Source organism: Trichosurus vulpecula, chromosome 4 (assembly GCF_011100635.1).
Source record: "Trichosurus vulpecula isolate mTriVul1 chromosome 4, mTriVul1.pri, whole genome shotgun sequence".
Taxonomy (NCBI): Eukaryota; Metazoa; Chordata; class Mammalia; order Diprotodontia; family Phalangeridae; genus Trichosurus; species Trichosurus vulpecula.
This window is the reverse complement of record NC_050576.1, coordinates 218,385,669-218,408,777: the sequence shown is the minus strand read 5'-3', so window position 1 is coordinate 218,408,777 and position 23,109 is coordinate 218,385,669. Positions and strand designations below refer to the sequence as shown.

At 39.7% G+C, this 23,109-nt stretch overlaps 1 protein-coding gene and 1 pseudogene across 1 annotated transcript in view; one reads left to right on the top strand and one right to left on the bottom strand.

The window, feature by feature from the left end:
- The window catches only part of CCDC40 (coiled-coil domain containing 40), a 96,338-nt gene that overhangs the window by 27,878 nt on the left and 45,351 nt on the right, over positions 1–23,109 (top strand). The window contains exons 8-13 of the mRNA XM_036756363.1: positions 264–421; positions 690–812; positions 4,115–4,236; positions 20,891–21,134; positions 21,239–21,421; positions 22,711–22,956. Coding sequence (XP_036612258.1) covers positions 264–421; positions 690–812; positions 4,115–4,236; positions 20,891–21,134; positions 21,239–21,421; positions 22,711–22,956 — 1,076 coding nt within the window. The remainder of the gene's footprint in view (positions 1–263; positions 422–689; positions 813–4,114; positions 4,237–20,890; positions 21,135–21,238; positions 21,422–22,710; positions 22,957–23,109) is intronic.
- LOC118845943 lies at positions 14,127–15,222 on the bottom strand (annotated as a pseudogene).

Sequence of the window (23,109 nt, the reverse complement as noted above, 5' to 3'; positions counted from 1 at the left end):
CATAGAAAGGAGCTTCTCTGAACCATAGGAAATGGAATGGCTTATTTCACTTTGTGGGGCTAAAATCCTGCTTGGATCACTTTCATGAGATCATAAGAGCTTTGAAGGCCAATACTGGACTTCTGGATTTAAATAGTAAGATGTCACCTCATCTCAATGGGTTTGGAGGGTCAGAGAAGACACTGTCTTTTACTTCTTGACTTTAGAATTTCAGGGAACAGGTGTGTTCTGATAGCTAATATTCCAACTCTCCTTCTCTCCAGTGGCTTCTCTACAGAGTGAGATGGAGAGCCTGACATTGCGTCTATTCTACATGCAAAATATAGACCAAGATGTACGAGACGATATCAGTGTAATGAAACAAGTGGTAAAGAAAGCTGAAGTTGAGAAACTGAATGCAGAGCTTGAGAAAAAAAAACAGGTATTTGACAAGTTGAACCTATATGTAACCATTACTTTTTTCCTATATGAAATATATTAAGGAAGGTTTAAGTTTGCTAAGAACATGACTCCTACAGAGAAGAACCATTGATCTCATTGGACTGGTCTGGCTTGATGGATTTGAGACAAACATCATATAGTAGATGTTCCTTCTCACCTGGATTCTAATCATTTTCTGAGTCTTAATGATGCAATGTCTCCTCTAGGACATACATCTACGTTGCATGTCTTCTCTTTTAATTTTTCAGGACCTATACGTGGACAGGCTCACTAGGAATGCCAGTCAGTTAGAGGAGCATATTGCTTTATATGAAGCTCAATTAGCTGCCCAGTGTGAAGACACAAAAACAGTAAGACAAGCAGTGGGTGAGGTAAGAGATCATACAGAGCTTTTAAACTTTAAAATGTATATGGTCCTGATCCTGAGACAATGCGGTTCATAGAAAGACACTGAATTTGGACTCAGAGGTCCTCTTTTCAAATCCTAGTTCTGCTACTTGCTACCTCTGGGACCCTGGACAGATGGCTTAAACCTCTCTGAGCCTCAATTTCCTCATTTGTAAAATAAAGAGATTGAATTAGATGACCTCTAAAGTTCCTTCTAGCTCTTATGCCATAAACATATATTGCTTTTTTAAAAAAGGTTTTTTATTATTAATTTATTTTGAATTTAAATACTAATACTAAAATACACAATAAGAAAAGAGAACATTATAAACTTAAATATTAAAACAAATACAAAATAAGAAAAGAAAAAAAAGTATTGCCATCTGCACAGTAAAATTTAAGAAGGGATTCAAAATATACACCAATAATTTTAATTTCAAGAAAGCCTATATAATAAATACTATGCATTGTATTCAGAGCTGTCCATCTTTTCTTTGCTTCCTTGTAAGTTTACTTTTGTTCTCTGCTGTGCACTTTTTACTTTGTTCATTTCCCCTCCTTCCTCCTCCATCCCAAGAAGGCTACAATTAAGCACAGATAGGCCTGTGCGTGTGTTTCTGTGTGCATGTGTATATATATATATATATATATATATATATATATATATATATATATATATATGTGTGTGTGTGTGTGTGTGTGTGTGTGTCTGTGTGTGTGTGTGTCTGTGTGTGTGTATGTATATATATATATATATACACACATACATATATACACATGGAAACATATACGAAGATATGTACATGCATATACACATACACTTGCACATGCATTCGTATACTTAGATATCTATAATCATACTCATATATAGATATATACATTCATATGCATCTATGTAAGACTGTGCTATACTTATTTGTCCTCTGTTTCTCTGAGGGTGGATAACCTCTTCCTTCATAAGTCTAAGTCTTTCCATATATTTCTGAGTCTACAACATAATATTGTCTTAATAATTTTTTGTCTTCCCAATCAGATAGTTAGCACTTATGTGTCAGGAATTCTATATTATTTTCTTTTGTATCATTGCACCAAGCACAGTGCCCTATACATAATAAGAATTCAAAAAACATGTGTCAATTATAGAATTACCAAATTTGTGAGTTGGAAGAGTCCTCAGTGGTCATCTAATACAATCCATACATGATAGGACTGCTGGCTATAATATACCTGACAAATGGTTATCCAATTTCTACTTGAAGACCTCCAAATAAAGGAACTCACCCTCTCCCAAAGAAGCCCATTCCTCTTTTGAACAGCTCTGATTATTAGGAAGTTTTTCCTAAAGCAACGGGTGCACGTTGCAAAGAGGAAAATTTACGGACCACTCAGAACAAATCAAATCCCTCTTTGATACGACAACCCTTTAAATCAATACAGCTATCATCCACTCACTCCCAAATCTCCTCTTCTCCAAGCTAAGCTTGACCATTGTTTGAAACGATCCTCATATGACACGGACTCAAGGGTTGTCACTATCCTGTTTGCCTTCCTCTGGTTGCTCTCTGGCTGATCAGAAGTAAACACTCAAGAGGGGGTCCCAACAAGAGAAGAGTATAGAATCTGCAAACTGTAAGCCAGTAATCTTGACTTCAATTGCTGGGAAAATTCTAGAATGGAACAGTAAAGAGATTATGGAATATCTAGATAGGTAAGCAAGGATTACAAAAATCCGGCATGGCTTCATCAAGAACAAGTCATGCCATAATTACCTAATTTCCTCTTCCAGCAGTAGCCGCTTATATAGTTTACATTGATTTTAGGAAAGCTGTTGATAAGCAGCTCATACTGTTCATGTGGAAAAATGGAGAGATGCAGAATTGATACTAGTACTATCAGATGGTTTGGGAATGGGTTGGATGGTTTAAAAAATAGTCCTTAATGCAATGAGATCTGTTACTGGCCCTGTGCTGCTTTAACATTTTTATCAGTAACTTGGAGAAAGGCCATCAGTGGCATGTTAATCAAACTTGCTGATGACACAAAGCTGGGAGAATAGCAAAACACTACTTTTGCTATTTGGGTGACAGAGTCAGGATTCCAAAGGACTTTGACAGCCACAGCATATGAGACAGAGGAACATACTGTATTCTTTAGGACATTCCATTTCCTACTGTTCAGAGGAATTCCTCATTATGTATTGGGCTGAGGCTACAGATACCAGACAGGAAATAGTCCCTACTTTCAAAGATTATTGTCTAATGGGGAGGACAATAAGTACATGTATAAGTATGTATAAAATAAATAAAAAGAGCATAAATATAAAATAGTTAAATAAAAGGTAGTTAGGGAACTAGAGAAATGGTTCATAAAGAAGATAAAGAAGTTTTCTATGACGTAGAAGCGTAGTGCATTACTGGCATGGGAGATGATCGGCACAAAGGCACGAGGATGGGAGATGAAGAGCCACTTGTGAGCATCAGAGAGAAGGCCAGTTTGGGAAAGGGCGAAATAATGTCTAGTATGCCTGGGGCCAGGTTGCGCAGGGCTTTAAAATCTGAACAAAGGAGGCAGAGAGACCAATTAAAAGGCTCTGGCAGCAATCTAAACAAGAAGACCGGAACTAAGGCGGTCATGGAAGTAGATAAGAAAAGGTTGGATTGGAGAGATTTCATGGAGGTAGAAATGGCAAGACATGGCAAGTGGTTGGATATGTGAGGACAGAGGGAGAAGGGAAGGGGAGTGCCAAAGTTACAAACCTGGGGAAAATAAGGGTGTCCTGAATGGATGTAGGGAAGTTTGGGGAAAGGCTATAATTGGAAGGAAAGATGGTGGGTTCTATTTTGTACAAGCTGAGTTTGTGCTGTCTCCTAGACAAACAGTTTAAAATATCCAATGGAAAGGTAGTGATGCAGGACCAAAGTTCAGAAGGGAGACTGGGTTTGGATAAATTGATCTGTGAGGCATCTGCGAAGAAATGATAATTAAGGCTGAGGTAGCTGATACGGTCACCTAGGGAGAGTGTAGAGAGAGGAAAGAAGAGGGCCCAGATCAGAACCTTGGGAAGCACCCACAGTTTGGGACCATGATGGATTTTGATGAGTCAGAAAAGGAGATTTGAGGGGTGGTGACACACATAGGAGGAGAAACAGAAGAGAGTGGAATACGTAAGAGTTCAGAATGGTTGTTTATTTATTTGTTTATTTTTACTTTATTCTTAGGTTAAAATGAACATCCAAACTCTATTTAGAAACTAAACTTCCTATCTCCTGATGTTATTTCTTTGTAGGCCTGCACAGAAATAGACTCTATCAACCTGGAGAAAAAGCAGCTGTTACAGAATTGGACAACCAGTTTGGTGGGAATGAAACACCGAGATGAAGCCTATACTGCTATCTTAGAAGCACTCAGGTATGGGGACTGGAAACAGGCAGAGGAAAAATACACATCAATCTCTTTATGCTGTCTTGGTAGGGATTAGGACCAAGCAATGACAGATCTCCTCTATCAAGGTAAGGAACTCGCTTCTCTATTAGCCTAACAAAAACTCCTGTCACACTCAGGGCCAATATTGGCAGCTGTTGTTCCGTCATTTCTCAGTTGTGTCTGACTGTTTGTGACCCTATTTGGGGGGTCTTCTTGGCAAAGATACTGGAGTGGTTTCTCATTTCCTTCTCCAGCTCATTTTACAGATGAGGAACTGAGACAAATAGGGTTAAGTGACTTGCCCAGGGTCACACAGCCAGTAAGTATCTGAGGCCAGATTTAAACTCAAGAAGATGAGCCTTCCTGACTCCAGGCATGCTGCTGTACCCACTGTGCCACCTAGCTGCCCTCCTACTGGCAGTATGATGATAGAAAAGACGCCTTAACTCTGTATCCTCTTCGGTAAATATCATAAAATGGCCTTCTCACACTGGTAATGCTGCCACCCTAGTACCCCCTCCCTTTATTGATGGAACCTCCATTTGAGCAAATACCCCTGCCAAACATGCTCACTCCTAACCCAGCTTAGCCCTTGACCCTCCAGCTTACTTTCCGACTTGCTCCCTCCTTGCTTTACAGGTTCTTTTACAGGTCCCACTCCACCCCTACCCTTAGGTAGAATGTAAGCTAAGGCTTACCTAAGGCTGTCCTTTTTATTGATGCATATATTCCCAGCACTTAGTACAGTTCCTGGCACATAGAAAGTGCTAAATGAATATTTTAACTAATCTTATCTCAATATAAAAATAATTCTCATCTACCAAACAAAATATTAAGTAATATAGTATAACTAATTAAAACATTTGAAGATATAAGGTACTCTGTAAATATTAATAAGAATAAGATGTAATTAAAGACCAATCTGAGCCTTCTTTATATAAAGTCCAGTGACTAGTCAATAGAGGGTACTAACTCTGATTCCTTCTATAATAGGATCTCCCAAGACAAAAGACTTGTACGTGTAGAAATATTAGTTGGTGTTAGGTTGGGAAGGGTGGAGCTAGACAACGTCTTCCTAAATGTTCTTCTTTATCACTATAGTAAGGAGAGTAACATAAAGTCATCATTATTCGACAGATTGGCATACTCACTTTCCCATGGGAGTGATATGTTAATCATTATTCATTTTTTCTCTCTCCCTCACTCCCTCCTTCCCTCCCTCAGACTTCCTTTCTCTCTTTCTAGCTCTCTTCCTCTCATTCTGGCTCTCTCTCTGCTTCTCCCTTCCACCCATTTGTTTTTTCTGCATGTGCTAATTAGATTGCTGTACAAAAATAATTATAATGTGATGTAATATATTCTTATTCAGGACTGCCACTTATTGTAAGAGGAGGAAATGGACAGCTGGCAGAAACACACCATAGATGCATTCTGTCAGATTCTGGACTATAAAATATGGTCTGACCTTGCACAATTTTTCTGGGCTTAGTCTTTTCTAATTTTGTTTAAAATTCTAGGTAGAATTTTGACCCAGTATTTCTAGGTGCAGCCTAGCCCCCTACAACCTTAGTCCCTGGCAGTGACGATTTCATCCCACCTAGTGAGTCCCCACAGAGAAAATCCCTATAATTGGTTTCCAGGATTTCATTCATTCTTGAGTTCTTTAAAAGTGCATACTGTGCATAATCAGCAAAATGCTTTCATACTCAAATTTCCTAGGAGGATTAAAAGAGAAAAAAAAATAGTCATTTGGGGAAGTAAAGCTCTTCTTTTGATTTCATTTCCACCATCTGTTTGATACCTTCACATTTATTCATTCTCTTTGTTTTAATCTCTGAACTGAGAGGAATGAAAAAGCCCCACTGTTATTTCTCATTTTTCCCCAAATCATTGAGTTTCTGATAAGGCTCTATTTGAGAATGTTTGCATATTTTTTTTATTTCATGGTTCCAGGGGCACATGCCAAAGTATACTTTTGGGGACAAATAATGTGACCTTGGCCAACTGACATTGGTAAGATAAAGGAAGTAGGGCAAATTTCCCACAGAAAAACAGATTCTTATAGTTGGAAAGGACCTCAGGGATCATCCAGTCCAGTGGTCTCCAAAATGTTCTGATTGCACACCCCATCAGTAAAAAATTTTTGAGTACATAGCTCCCATTAGTGTATATTTGATTACTTATAAATTATTCGCATGCACTATTATACTAACAATCATGCACATTATACAACTAACCAAAATGGACATTAAAAAGGGTAATATAAAGATGAGATAATATTTCAAAAATACTTAGCTAAAGTCCTACCTTCTGCAAGAAGCCTTTCCTGGTCCTTAATTTATTGCCCTTCCTCTGAGACTACCCCCAACTTATCCAGTATATATCTTGTTTGCACATAGTTGTGTACCTGGTGTCTCCCCTATTAGAATGTGGACTTCTTGAGAGCAAGGACCATTTTTTGCCTTTCTTAGCTAATGCCTGGCACACAGTAGGCACTTAATAAATGCTATTTTATTGACTCAATGATAATATTTTACTTATTAATTGTACAAAAAATCTTTTTGCTTTAACTAAAAAGATCATCATTAATCTTTTTAGTGAGAGCAACGTGATTGAATATGCTTCATTATTTTTGAAAATGTTGATATAATACATCAGGATAGAATGATTTGAAGGTCAGGTTATAAGTTCAGGTTATTTTGAGACTTGGTCTTAATAGCTGGGTAGAATAGATGTGACTGGGCCATGTACTATGAAGATGGCTGACCTATGTGTGGTATGGATAGATATCTGATCTGGGACCGGACCCATTCTGTCTTCAAAGGAGAGGCAAATAGTAAGAATCCTGAAGACACTATCTAAAACTCATAAGAGTGGAAGACTTCAACAGACATGCTGATATGCTCACTGAACATTAAAATATCCCCAAGGTCAACTGGACAAAATAGGCTCCTGCAGTCTTGAGTGGTGTGGCCCTAAGGAAGAGGACAATTCTGTGTAACTGTGTCATGTTCTATAAATGGAGTAAACATTCTATAAATTGCAGTATCCATCATTGTGGAGAGTAAGAAGATGACTGTGCTGGCACTACCAGCAGTCTAGCAAGGAGTGGCAGGCAGAACGTAGGATCTTGGTAGCTAAGCAATCTCTTCTTCACTCTCCTATCTCCAAGAATAGTATTGGGTTAGAACAATATCTGACCACTACACATAAAGTATCTGTAATCCAGGGATAAGAGCAGTTCAGGATGAAAGCTTTTTTCTTTGGTTGTTCTCAGGATGGGTGGTGGTAGAGGTGGTGGTGGTAGTAATGGTGGTAATTCTTAGCTTACTCTTTCAAGTTTTACTCTCTCCCATCAAATACTGCTTAGAGAAATAACAGACGTCAATACCTCACTTACCCAATTCTGTACTTCCCAAACTGTGTGAAGGCTAGTAAACCCTACCTTGGGGTCTTTGGTCACTAAGAGATGCCATTGGCCCAGTTTGTTGGTTACTTCTAGCCCAATGAATTGTTCATGCCCAGATTGGCTCTGTTTACCTTAATTTTCAAACATAACACCTGTTTTCCCACATGCCCTTCAACACTTGTCATTTTACTCTTTTGCTATATTTTCTAGTCTAATGAGTTTGAGATGGAGCCCCAGAGCTACTAATTTGAGTGAATGAATGAAAAAAATAATTTATTAAGCATTTACTATGTGCAAAATGCTGTGTTAAGCTCTGGGGGAAGGGAGAGAAAAGTTAGACAGTTTGCTCTCAAGGAGCGCACATTTGATTAGAGGAGACAACACATACGGAAGCTTTCAGCTACTAGTCAAATGGAAAGGTCGCACGATTCTTAGGGTTATAGCAGCAAAACAGATATTAATGCCTTTTCTTTAATGTCATTCTACTGATAAAAGTATATTATTTCCCGATGTTGAACCATTTAATAATGCCAAGGACTTTGGTGACAAGAACTTTCTTTTCTGGGTCTTCAGTAGCAATGGATGTAGCATCTTCAAGAGTAGCTGCCAGGCTGCATCTCCATAGGGGTTGCTTCCTAGGCTGATGGCTAAGGGCACTACGCTAGAAACATTGTAGTTCTCAAGGCTCTTGGGTTTAGGTTCCTGGACTATTTCTATCATGGTCTGAGGGGAGATGGTGGTCAAATAAGGGGTAGTGCTTTGAATTGCCTGGCAAATGCTGCCTCTTGTCTTTCCCGCAAGGGTGTCTTGCTTCTTTAACTAGGTTGCTTTGCCTGCCCCCTTTTCCATTAGAGTTGCTTTCCCATATGATGGCTAGCAGGGTTGTCCTGAAAGCAGGACTGGAGGTCAGGGTGGTGCTGACACTCACAGGACTTTTGTGCACATCAGACCGTTGGTGGCAGTTGGGCAGCAGTTGTTTGTGGTGATAAGGAAGGTGGGCTCCTTCTCCACAATGATTCTTTCCCTCAATGGTGGCTATGGGAGATGGACTGGAAACAGGTCTGATAGTTGAGGGGCACTGCTATTCTCAAGAATATTGCGTTCAGGGTCATGGGCTACCCACTGGGTCTGAGGGGAGATGATGGTGGCAGTGATTTGACTTTACTGACATATGCATTTAATTATTAGTGATTTAGAGCATTCTTTTATATGATTGTTGATAAACTTGGTTTCTTCCTTTAAAAGCTGTCTGTTCATACTCTGACAATTTATCTATTGAGGAATGGTTCTTTGTTTTATAAATCTGAATTAGTTTCTGATAAATCTGAATGTTTCTTATATGCCTTAGAAATGAGAACTTTGTTACAGAAATTTGCTGCAAAGATTTTTTCCCAGTTACCTGTTTTCCTTCTAAGTTTTACTATGTTAGATTTGTTTGTAGAAAATCTTTTTAGTTTTACATAATCAAAATTGTCCATTTTATCTTGTGTCTCTGTTATGAACTCTTCCCTCTATCCATAAATCCAAAAGGTAATTTCATCCTTGCTTCTCTGATTTTTTATGATGTGACTTTTAATATATGTCATGCATCCATTTCTCAGGCAGCTAGGTGGTACAATGGATAGAACCTGGGGTCAGGAAGGCACATCTTCCCGAGTTCAAATCTGGCCTCAGACACCTACTAGTTGTGTGACCCTGGTCAAGTCACCTAATCTTGTTTGCCTCATTTTCCTCATCTGTAAAATGAGCTGAAGAAGGAAATATCGAAGTAACTACTCCAGGATCTTTGCCCAGAAAACCACAAAAATGTGGTCACAAAGAGTCAGACACAACTGAAAATGACTGAACAACTTGTAGTTTATTTTGGTATATGGTATGAGGTGTTCCCCAAACCTAATTTAAGTACTTTACAGCTATCATGGAAGTCTGGTGATTCTTAAGTTATCCCTCCTCCACCAAGTCATTTGCTTTCGATATCAGACATCTTAGTTTTTTCAATCTTGATTTCTATTTCTACTACTTCTTGCAGTGTCATGGAATTATTGCTTTCTGTTTGATCACTGCTTATTTTCAAGGAGTCCATTACTTGGTCAAGACTTTTCACTTTCTCTTCTAAACTATTTAATCTCCTTTCAATTCTTTCCTCCTGAGCTTTTTTAAAAAAAAAAACCTGTTTCTTTAATTCTCTTAGATATTTATTTATGTGGTCCTTGTGAAATATAATTTTTTCTTCTTCTAGTTGTTACGGAGTTACTTACTCCTTCTCTTTGAGAGAATCTCTCAATCCACAATGATTTTTATATGCCAGTCAGTGTTTTCTTTGGTTTGCTCATCCCTCCAGCCTTAGTTACTAAAGTGGGGCATCAGCCAGGGCCAGATATCACCTACTGCCGAGCTTTTGGATAGTATTTGTCGGCCCTTCTTGGCCTTGCCCTACATCACCTGTGTTCCTGTCCTGACCTCTCATCTTCTGGAGCTAGACTTCGCTGGATCTTTGTGATTCAGAGTTCTTGCTCTTCAGGGTCCTCTGTGGCATTTCAGGACAGAAAACTAAAGACCTTAAAGCCCCTAGACTCCTGGGATGTCCCAGTCTGAGCCTTGCTGCCATCATACCTTGTGGTTTCCAGCTGCCTCCTCTCTAGGGATTTCCCACCACCTCAGTGCTTCCTCAGGAAGGCTCTCCACTTTTGTTGCCTCTAGACTAGGGATTTTGCAGACATGTGTCTCTGGCCCATCTCCAGTTGTGCTGGGAAGTTGCCAACTGGTTCGTCTGTTTTGATTCCGGTTTTGTAGGTTTCACTGGTAGCTATAGCAGAAAATAAGAAAAAGAAATTGAGGGAATAAGCATAGGCAAAGAAGAAATGAAACCATAACTTTTTGAAGATGAAACAAAGGCATACTGAGAGAACCTAAGGATTCAATCCAGAATTAATTGAAATAATTATGAAACATTATAGTTACAGGATATAAAATAAATCTATGTACATCTTGGTCTTCTTGTATGTATTATGAAACCATCAAAATCCATCAGGAAGAGCTGGAAAGAGAAATTCCATTCAAAATAAATACAAGAAGTTATAAAAAATTGAGATTGTATCTACTGATATGTTCCCAGGAACTATATGAATATAACAATAAAACACTCTTTGCAGAAATAAAGAGAATTGGAGAAACATTAATTGGTTATGAGTAGGTTATGATAAAAATAATACCACCTAAAGTAATTTACCTGTTCCATGCTGTATCAATTAAAGCCCCCAAAGAATATTTTATAGACCTAGAAAAAATAACAAAATTCACATGGAAGAACAAGATGCCAAAAAAATCTCAAAAGTAATAATGAAGAAAGTGGGAAGGAGGGAAGAATATCAATACCAGATCTCAAACCATACTACAAAGCAGTAATCATTAAGACAGTTTGCTACTAGTTTAAAAAGAGAGAGAGAGAGAGAGAGAGAGAGGCCCATCAATAGCATTCGATAAATCCAAAGATCACAGTTACTCATAACACAGGTGGAAATGGAATCTATTTTTCACCTCCTTTCTATGTAAAAGTATGTAGCATTGTACTGTACAAAAATGTGCTAAAACTATTACAGTGCAGGCCGATCTTTAGGCCATGCAATGAATAGCAAAGTTTGCTAAACATTCATTTTTACGAAAAAGCATGTATTTGCTACATACTTTTTCCTGGGAGAAGACAGGTTTCCTTTAATATTTTGCATGAGTACTATTCTCCATAAGCAGTAAGGAAACTTGAAGTGGGTGATTCTGTTTTCTATGTGAATTGATTCAACAGTGCCCATACATGAGGGGTAAAGAGATGGTTCTGTCTTTTCTAGAATTTTTATATTTTCCTTTCTTCCTTAATACTAATAACTAGAGATAATGAAAAATCCAAAGATTTGTCCTTCTACCCTATCTACAACACTTGCCTTCATGCTTAGTGATACAGTGGGCATGATAACCACATATATTAACTGTAATATCAGGAAGGACAAGGAGAAGGGAAGGAGAAAAAGGGAATTATGGTTAACGGAAAGAGACCTAACTCTCATCTGATCACATGCCAAGAGGAGAAGTGAGAAAGGGGCTCCAGAAGTTGGTGGTATGGATGAAGAATGCAGAAGAGACCTCAGCTTAAATTGGTACCTATAATTTTCCGCTGTACTTGCTACAGAGGACTGCTGAAGACCTTGGCTCTGGCTTTGTGTAGACATAGGCAGTAGTGTGCTAATGCTCTCCAGAGGGGGGGGGGAAGTTAAACAGGATACACTTTTAAGTCTAAAATGCATTTTTAACGTTTTCTCCATCACTTTCTCAAGTTTTATCAATCAGCAAAATAATCAATCCCTGGTTTGTAGCATTTGCTTATTTCCAAGATGTGAATGTTCACATTGAAAATTTAACAAGGGCTCGTGAGGTGGTATGATCTCACTCTAATACCCTCCTGTACCTTACCTGGCAACCACAAAGATCAACTATGTTTAAGAATATCAGAGAAAAAATGATAAAGATAATCTTAAAATAACAGCCAAAAATTCTTAAAAATAAAAAGAATATCAGAAAAATAGCTGTTCCCACAGAACCTCTAACTACAAAGTGTTTGGGTAACTGAAGACTAATTTAAACAGGAAATTATTCCAGTATAAAGACACAGATGGAATAGCCCCATAGGACTTCCCACAGAAAAGCAATAGCCTCTTGAATCTTTGGCCTGAGAAGAGGCTAAATGAATGTCCTTCCATTTTTGCTTTTCTGAAGTTTGCTTTGGTATTATTGGTACTTGAATTGCTTTTCTCTTTTTGGGCCCAGAGCTGAATACATGGACCAAAGTTCATGTCATAGCTGTGAGGTGGAGACTTCAGAGTAGTTTTAATTTATATTTCTCTAATTTTTAATGATTTGGTGCATTGTTTTATATGGTTAATATTTTGCATCTCTTCATTTGAGAATCGCCTATATATCTATATCTATGTATTTTTAACTTTTCAGAGAATGGCTCTTGTTCCTACATATTTGTATCAAATCTTTAAATATCTTGGATATCAGACCTTAATTAGACAAATTTTTCATGAAGATTTTCCCCCAATTGTTTCCCTTATAATTCTCTTTTGCTTGTGAAAAAAGCTTTTCAGCTTTGTGTAATTCAAATTTTCATTTATTTTTTCATGCTCACACTTGTCCCTCATTTAAGAACTCTTCCCCTGGCCATACAGAGTTATAGAATTTTTTAATTTTTTTTTAAATGACAGGATCTTTTATATTTAAGTCATATAGCCATTTGGAGCAAGGGGTTGAGGAGTTAGTAAGAGGACCTGAAGTGGAAACAGCAACTCTGAGCAGCTTTTCCTAGAAGTTTGACTGAGGAAGGATGGGGAGTCAAAGAAGTAGAGGCTGACACAAATAAAATTTAGAAACCCAAAAAGCCAAGCTTTTTTTTTTCAAGTACGCGTACTCTTAAGCAAAGACTAAAAAGGTTTCTTTTTCCCAAGACTAGGTACCAATCTGAAGCCCTGCTTTGTGTCACCAAAGAAATTAATATAGGCTCATAGATTTTTTTCTTTTTAAATCCCAGTTGGTCACACAGGTTCATATTCTTTCCACCTGCTATTCCAGGGAGCTATCAATGCCATACATTATTGGAATTCCGCAAATTTGGAACCCCCAGACTAGGGAAGAAGTTTTGCTCTTTTCCTAGCCACCAAGGAAGGACTGACTGGCCCCCCAGCTCTATAGTACACTCTTTGGGGAAAAAATCTCTGGTAACCACTGTATTTTTTCCATATAGCAAAAGCACTTGTTCATTTTCCCATAAAAGTCAGCTTATCTTTATATGGAGACAAAACTCACTTATAACAATATAAAAAGCAAATATACAAGGCTTAAAAAACTCCAGAAAGGTAAGTGATACTGCTTTGTCAAGGCAGGAATGAGGGCTGGAGAGAGGGGAGGTAAATTCATCAATTCGCAGCAATGCTCAGAGGCAGGCAGATTCAAGCAAACAGCTAGTTTTATCCAATCAAATCGCACCTTGAGTGGATCAATGAGCCAGGAAAGGCTTCCACTGCTCCCAATTACAAATCAATCTGAACCTTCATTTGCAATCAGCTCCCACCTCTGGCCAGAGTCTCCACCTCATCACAGAGCTCCAATTATCCTTAACCACATGATTCCAGACTCTTATGATCCTTCAACTTCTCTTTCAACCTAGAAAAACTACACTTCCCAGCAGCCCATGGGGCTGACACGGAAGTACACCATGTTTTTTTCATTTTTGTTTGTTTCAAAGATTTTACCCAGCTCTAGTTTTCTCAGGAAACGTTTCTATCCATTAGAATTATATTCAGCTTTGCATGATTAGTAATTCTTCGCTTCCCCAACCAGATGCCATTTATTAGTCTATGCAGAACTGGAAAGTCAGGAAGATGCATGTGGTCACTTGGAGAATATGGGCCAGTAGACCTCAGTTCCAGTAGTGTCTAGGTTTGCAGCGATCTTCCCTTGGGCAGGCCCTAGAAATGAGCTTTGTCAGCTTCATGTGAAGCTTGCCCAGGAGAGCTCTGGCTACAGCCTTATCCAGCTTCTTGCACATGTAGTGTACCCCTGTGGGACACTTGTCCCAGTGGATCTACAACTTAATCTGGGCCAGCACCTAGTTGCTAAAGGAGTTGGCGTGGTATAACCAGAGTTGACAAGCCGGCCCTCAGCCAGCAGGCTTTGGCCTCAGGTGATATCAGTGTATCTCATACTCCACTTTCATTTTCTCAACAGTATTTTCATTTAACCACTTCTTTGTCCACATCCAAGTGTCCAGTGTTACATGTTATGGTATTGATCTTTATCTAATTAAAAGGCCTGCCCAATATGAAGCCTATGCAGTCTGTGGTAGCGACACAAACTCTTCCCTCTTGGCAAATCTCAACCCCGATGGTCACCTTATAGCCTTTCGTAGAGGCCTGTAATACACTGATGGGATCTAGCTCTATGACGACTCAGGTGCAGAAACCCCAAAGGGTTGGAACACTGCCCTTACCCACATCACGACAGCCTGCCACCGTAGTCACTTTGTGTATAGTACTCCTGATGCCCTCACTGGAGGACTCAGACAGCCATATAGATTGTCAAACTCACTCTTGGTGATAGAATCATTTCCATTGATGACTGGCACCTTCAGAATGCCATTGACCTTCACCTTATAATGACTGTGAACCCCTGTAGTAGTCATCTCTTAGATGACTTTCAGGAGTCGAGGGTATTTGGTATGAGCAAGGGTGATGGAATTCCCCACCATCATCAAGATTCATGTTGAATGGCTCCCCGCCTTTGAAGTACAGGGTCTGCTTAATGTACCAGAGGTCCTCCTTGTCTGTCTCCCTTTTCCAGGCGTACACAGGAATGTCACTTTGGGCAATGACAGCTGCCACATGCTCCTGTGTAGCTAGAATGTTGTAACTGGATCATTGTACCTCAGCACTCAGGGCTACCACCAGCATCTCGGTGAGGACTTTGGAGTCAGGAAGCCCTGGGTTTGAGTCTTGCTGCAGATATTTCCCAGCCATCCAACCCTGGGTTACCTCTCTCTGTGCCTGTTTCTTCATCTGTAAAATGGGGATACTGATAGCACCAACCTCTTAGGGTTTTTGTGAGGGTAAAATGAGATAACATGTGTAAAGCGTTGTGCAAACCTTAAGGTCCTATGTAAATGCTTTATACTTTCATTATTATTCATGTGGAAGCAGCCAGTAATCTGGGCTGTCTTCAGCAACTTGGAGACTAAGTACATTCTTTGGAAGTTTCATCAAGCCAAGCATCTTTAGTGGCTTCGTAAGGCAGTTTGTCAGACATGCTGAGTCATCTTCTAACTAAAATACCCCAAGGATGGGAGAGGTAAGGCCAAAGCAAGCTATAATCTTCCAGATTTCTCCATTATGCCCCAGAAAACTCTTTATCCTGGAAGATCTCTTTCAGCCCTGGAATTCACATCTCAGAATTACCCTCAGCCGCTGGGGCCCTTCCCTCTGACTGTAAGGCTCCTCCATTTAAGGAGGGCATCCAGGCCAGCCTCTGTTTCCTATGGGGAATTCATTCCTTCTTATTTTTCCACCCTGTCCCTGCTCCTCCCCGCTTTTTGCTCCCTTTTATGTATTGTCTTCCTCCAGTAGAGTATGAGCTCCTGGAGGGCAGGGACAGCTATCCTTTTTTTTTTTTTTTATATTTATATCACCAGCAAATGCTTAGATTCTTGTCAACCAGTGGCCAAGGCAGGAGGTAGGCAGCATCAGAAGGAAAAGATAAATTATTTTTGGTTATATCAAACAATCAACAAATTTTTATTAAGCACCTACTATGTGTCACATACCATGAAGTGCTGAGGATACAAAGAAAAGCAAAAAGATGCCCTGCCCTCAAGGAGCTCATTTTCTAATGGGGAAGAAAACATGTAAATAAATAGGCACCTATGATTTACATACCAAGTAGATGGAAGGTAACCTTAAAGGGAAAGAAAATATGGGAAGGGTCTTCCACAGAACTTGTTTGAGCTGAGGGCTGAAGGAAACTAGAGACTCTAAGAGATGGAGGATACAAGGAAGAGTATTCTAGGCATAGGGGTCAGCTGGTGAAAGGCATGGGAGATGGGAGGTGCAGTGTCATGTACAGGGACAACAAATAGATGGATATGGCTGGATCGTACAGTTTGAGGAGGACAGTAAAGTATAAAAAACTTGGAAATATATGAAAGGTCCAGGGTGTGAAGAGCTTTAAAGACCAAACAAATATCTTTATATGTGATCCTGGAGGTGATATTGAGGCACTGAAGTCTACCTAGTAGAGAGCATGAGCTAGGCAGACCTATGCTTCAGGAAAACCACTTTGGCAGCTGTGTGGAAGATGAACCGGAGTGGGGAGAGAGGAGGGAAGAAAGTCAATTAGAAAACTATTAGAATAAAGGCCTGAGCTAGGGTGGTTAGGTGAGGATAGAGAGGGAGTCCTACTTTTCTAAAGGTAGAATACAGCAACTGATTGGATATGTGGGGTGAGTGAAAGTGAGAAGTATGGGGTGGCTCAAAGATAGTGGTGCTTTTGATAGTAGTGCGGACGTTAAGAAAACGGGAGGGTTTGGGGGTAAGATAATGAGTTCTGTTTGGGACATTTGGACCTTGAGATGTCTCTGGGCTATCAAGTTTGAAATATTGGTGATGTGGGCTTGGAGCTCAGGAGAGAGGCTAGGACTAGCTAGATAGATCTGTGAATCAGCTATAATTGAACCCACAGGAGGGAATGAGGTCACAATGTGGGGAAAAAAGAGAAGAGGTCTGGGATAGAGTCTCAAGGGATACTCCAAATTAATAGGCATAGCATAAGTGAAGATCTAGCCAAGGAGACTGAAAATGAGCTAAATACAGGTAAGAAGAGAAACAAGAGAGAGCACTATTATGAAAATTGAGAGAAAAGAGACTTCCACAGGGAGACGGTGATCAGCAATGCCAAATTCTACAGAGAAGGCAAAAAGGCAGAAGACAGAAAAGAAAATTGCCTTTTGGTTCGGCAATTCAGAGATCTTTAGTAATTCTGGAGAGAGCTGTTTCAAATGAATGATGGAGTTGGAAGCCAGATACCAGAAGGTTGAGAGAGTGACAAGAAGAGAATGAGAGAAGAGGAAGTGGAAGTACTGAGTATAAAGAGTTTTTTCCAAGGATTTAGCAGAGAAGGGAAGGAATGATATGGGAAAATGGTTGGCAGATAGTAAGCAAGGGTTTTTTAGGGATGGGAAAGACATGGGCATGTTTGGAGGGAGCAGGGAGGCAGGCAGTAAATATAGAAAGAAAAAGGAGATAGTCCTGGAGACGATCACTTAGAAAAGACTGGAAGGGAGAGGGTAAAGGGTGACTCTAAAGGGGTTGGACTTGGCAAGGAGAAGGGTTTTCTTTTCATTGGAGACTAAAGAGAAGGAAAAGACAGTGAGCAATGATGTCAGAGGAATGTGAAGTTAGGAGGAGCGGAGAAGAAGGAACTGCTCTCACCAAATGCTGTCCATTGAGTAGAGTCATAAATGGATTGCCTTGCTGCTGGGAGGGCTCAGATGAGATTAATAACCATAAATTTGCAATAGACCCAATAAGCATGGATTTATTTTCTCCAGCTCTTTTCAGCAACACACGAATAGAAGTACTTGGCGATAGAAGTACTTGCCAAACCTTGTCATTGGCAATAGGGGCAGAGGGCAAGGGATTTAAGATGAGAGGAGAGTGTAAAAGTTCAACTTATTCACCAAAGGGTTGGAATGGAGAAGGAAGGATAGTGTAGCCAGTGAGGGGTTAAAGGTCTCAGAAAGTGCTAAGGTACTTGGAGGGAGAGAGAAAAAACCAGAGTTGAGGGTGTAAGGCATGGGGAAAGATGGAATGATTAAAGATTAGGGTCAGAGAAGGGAATTTTGGAGTGAAGAACAAGAATATGCAACACTCGTGGGTGGTAGCAAGGTCAAGAGGGTAACTATATGTCATGGAAATTTAGTAGGCTGAAGAACTAGGAAGTTAGGGCATTTGAGAGAACAATGATATGTAAGTTAAGTCCTCTGGGAGAAGGGTAAGAATTGCAGTGGAGAGAGACTAAAACAGGACTCACTGAAGAAGCAGGAAGATGACAGCCACCAGGATCTAGATGGGGTGATAAACTTGGATGGGGTGAACCTCAAAGGAGGGAGAAGCTGCTGAGTTGTAACAACAGTAGAAGGAAGCTAAAGGAACAAGCATTTGCTAAGCATCTATTATGTGTCAGGCACTTTGTTGTTGTTGTTCAGTGGTGTCTGACTCTTTGTGACCCCATTTGGGGTTTTTTTGGGCAAAGATACTGAAATAGTTTGCCATTTCCTTCTCCAGCTCATTTTACAGTTGAGGGAACTGAGGCAAACAGGGTTGACTTGCCCAGGGTCAGGTGACTTGCCCAGGGTCAGGTGACTTACCCAGGGTCACACAGCTAGTAAGTGTATGAGGCCAGATTTGAACTCAGGAAGATGAGTCTTCCTGACTCCAGTCCTGGCACTCTATCCACTTCCACTGCACCGTCTAGTTGCCTATCCAGGTACTTTGGTAATTACTAATTGCCTCATAGAGGCAGCTGGTGGTGTAGTGGATAGAGAGCCGGACTTGAATAAGAAAGACCTGAATTCAAATCCAGCTTCAGACACTGGGCTGAGGTAAACTGGCTTTATTTGTCAAGAAGCCTGACCTCGAAGAGGAGATTTAGCTTTTTTTTATACTCTCTGCTCATTATGCCTCTATCCTGCGCATATCCTCTATCCTCTATCCTGGGGAAAAGCTCTTAAATAAAATTTATTTATGGTTACTGTCTAGGATCTCTCCTATTAACAAGGTCCATGCTATAAAAATTGTTTAATGCAAAAAGTAGTGGATATCAGGCATAGGACAGATATTTGTTTTCTCTACTACCAAAAACATGCTTAAAGCACAAAAGAATCATAAATGTGCAATAGTATATACTTAAAACATGAAACACTTTGTGGGACTACTGAATGGATAATTTGCTTTCACCTTATATCAGTAATACCTGGACAACTCACAAATCTATGTCTCCTGGTCAGCTAGACATGGCTTCGGCATTAGCCCCTTGGTTGTAAAATCTTGCTGGTAGTAGTATTTTCTTCTCTTCCTCCAAGATGTTATTGTGGAAATTACCTCCTGTAGTGCGACTAGCACCTAACTCTCAAATTCTATTGAGGCTGAAAACATCCATCTCTTAGGATCATTGTTCAGTTTCTTGTACTGAAAGAAACATGAAGCAGAAGAGATCACCAAGGATTTAGAGCTGGAAGTAGTTTTAGAATTCAAGTCCGGTCCCCTCTTCCCCATTTTATATATGAGGAAACTAGGAGACTCGTAAGTCAGAGATGGGATTCAAAATCAGTTCTTCCTGACTCCAAGTCCAGTCACCCTATCCACCAGAACATGCTGTCCCACTGGATTTGAAGCCAAGTACCAGTTTATCCTGGAAGGCTTATGGTCTTACTGCCATATGATTATAGCTTCTATAGCCGCTCCTAGAGAAGGAAAGGGAAGGGGAATCCTCTCCTATTCCCCATTGTTGGAAGTCTAAAGGAGAGTTGATATTATCTGTATCTTAACAAAGGAATTATCTCAAGAGACTAGTCCATGCATTAAGTTCAGCATTTACATTTTGGGTATGGAGTAGAATCAAGATGGTTGAGTGAAAGGTCACAACTGTCAAACTTCTCCCAAAAACTGTCCTCCAAAATGACCACAGACAACACCAAATCAAATTCTGAGCAGAAAAGGCAACAAAAAGTCACAGTGAGTTATTTTTCCAGCCCAGGGTACTTGAGGAAGATGGAGGTCTATGGACACTTGGGGTGGAGGTAGGCTGGGAGTATGGTACAGGGTATGGTGGAAGCCACACCAGCATGAAGGGGACGTTTTCAGAAAAACCTGGGAAGACTTAGATGAAGTGAAGTGAACAGAACTAGGAGAAAGAACAATGTACGCAATAAGCAATATTGTAATGATAATCAACTGTGAAAGACTCAACAACCCTGATTAATACAGTGATCCATGGCAGTTCTAAAGAACTGATGATAAAAAATGCTATCTACCCCCAGAGAGAGAACTGATGGACTCTCTGAACACAAATTGAAGCATGGTTTTGTCTTTGTTTTTTTTTTTACTTTTTTTTTTCTTGCTTCTTTTTTTCTACAACATGGCTACTGTGGAAATATGTTTTGTATGACTTCATGTGTATAAGAGTATTGTATTTCTCGCCTTCTCAATGGGTGGGAAAATGGAGAGAGGGAGAGAATTTACAATGGAAAATAAAAATTAAAAAAACCCCACCATTTATTTCCTTGGGAGTGAGAGATAACCAGGTTGCCTAGGGAGGGAAACACTGGCCCTGATCAGACACAGAACAGGCTAAACCTCCCATGCTAATAAGACTGGGGTCTGGCCCATGAGCAACCCCTCAGCTTCCAGCCTGGGCAAGATAGGGAGATGCAGTCTTAAAAAAAATTAAAAAGCAGTGAGAGTCTTATGTTAATTGGAGGCATAATGGTCTCAGTTACAAATAAGACCTTTAGTGCTCTAACTAATTGCTATAAAAATGGGTTTTCTTATAGTGGGTTTCCTTCAGGTCAAGTACTCTTTTATTAAAAATTACCTGTTTTGCCATTAGTTCTCTGTCTTGTCTTACCACCCACAGGGACTCCAAGCATCAATCCAAATCCCTAGACAGTGAAATTGAAGCTTATAAGAAATCGATCATGAAGGAAGAAGAAAGGAACGAACTCCTGGCAAACATTTTAAACCGTGCTGAGAATGATGCTAACGTTAACCAGAAGCTGATCTGCCAGTCCATGTCAAAGCATGAAGTCCTGCAAAAGGAGTTTACCACCTATACCCTCACACTGCACACTACTGAAGAAGCCTTCACTCGAGCCTATTCGGTATGACCCAAGGCACAGTGCAGGATTGTTTATAAATACTTGAAAACCTACATCTTGTAGTATGGCTCTAATCCTTGCCTGTCTCTCCCTCTCTTTCTTTCTAGGAGAGGGCAATGTGCACAAATGAATTGCAAACACTCCATCAAAATATGGAAAATGAGTTCGACTACAAGAAGAACAAGGAGAGGAGCATCCTAGAGAAGCTACAGGATCAGAAGATGTCCAGCAAGATGACCAAATATTTCAGCCATCTAGCAACTAAGCTTCAGAAGAAAAAGACAGACATGGTGAGGCAATTCTTTCCAAGTCATCGGCAGCTTAGGGAGCATTTTTCCTTTCATCTTGTTCTGGCATTACAGATTTATGGGCAAGAAGGACGGTAGCATCTCATCTGGGCTCTCCTCACTAACATCCTGCCCAATTCAGAAGTGTCTTATTATGCTTGTAATTAAACACGTCTAAATTCCTTCTTTGCTGTATTCCATGCCTCATAGGAGATTGGCATTCATTTTTTTTATTGTCTTTCATGTAACACATCATCTTTCGGGCTATCAGGAAGAGTCAGGGTTAAAGGTTTAGTGTTTACTATGAGGTCTTAAAAGGAGCTAGACCTGAAAGCCTATATAGAGATTATCTAGTCCAACTCCCTCATTTTAAAAATTGAAGAAACTGAGGACCTGTAAAGTTTAAGTTATACAGGGCATCCCAGAAGTCTTAAGGAAGTTTTAAACTGTAATTGAGCATCCCAAAATTTTTAAATTTTAATAGCTTAAAACTGCACTAAGACTTTTGGGACACTCTGTACAGGTAGTAAGTTTCAAAACTAAGATTTGAACCTAGATCCTTTGATTCCACGCCCCATGCTATTTCCACTGTGTCATACTTCAGGCTAACATGCAGGTTCACATCTTTACACCCTTTAATTGATTTTGTCATATCTCTATTTTGCCCTCATATTTCTTTATAGAATGATGTTTCCAAGTCCTAGAGTTGTAAATTAAATTCAGGTCTGACTTTAATAAAGCTGACCTTGTAGTAATAAAAGTTTGGGCTTTGGATTATTATTAGAAAAAAGACAGCTTGATGAACCATAGACCATGGTGGGGGGGATATATTCTCCAATGTTCTCCTGATGGTCCACGATATTCTAATGACTCACTTCACAAACTGTCTGATACTGACATTTGGTCCCAGGCACTGTAGTACTCCTTGAACCGAATGTCAAAGTAGGACTGTTGTTTCACAGTAAAAGGTCTACTTAGCTGGATATAAACTGGAAGCGATCCTCAGACTTTTGACAAATTGGGTCATTCATGAGGCCAAATTTGCTACTCATCCTTGAGATGAACATTATAAAGGAGAGGACATTGGTAGATCATCTCCTGGTTATTTATGTGGCATTTCTGCAGCTGAACATCCAGATGTAAAGTAAGAAGGTATGAGCCAGCTATGCAATGTCAGAAAGCCCACGTTTATTTATAATGTTTTATAAGTAAACTTTTCAGAAGTTGTTACAGAGAAAAGTAGTAAATATAGCAAATGTAATTTTTCCTACTTATTTCTTCTAACTATTCAGGTGACACATCTTTCCAAACTTGACGGTGACATTGCACAGACTGCTCTTAATATCACAAATACCAATATCCGAAAAGAAGAACATCAGGCCACACTCGCAGAGTTGGATGAGGAAGTGGAAAAGATCAATGAGCTTATCAGCAACAGTGAGAGTGAAATTGCTAGACGGACGATACTGATTGAGCGCAAGCAAGGGCTCATTAACGTGTTCAACAAGAGAGTAGATCAGATTATCTCTGAATTGGGGGTAAGAAAACCGTGACCCTGGTCAGGCTAGCCATGATTGGCATTTTCCTTGATATAAGCCCTGGTCATTCAAGGGTCTTCTTATATACAGAAAGTAATGCAATGATGAATAAATAAATAAGTTAAAAACAATAAATCCTGCCCCTACCTACTT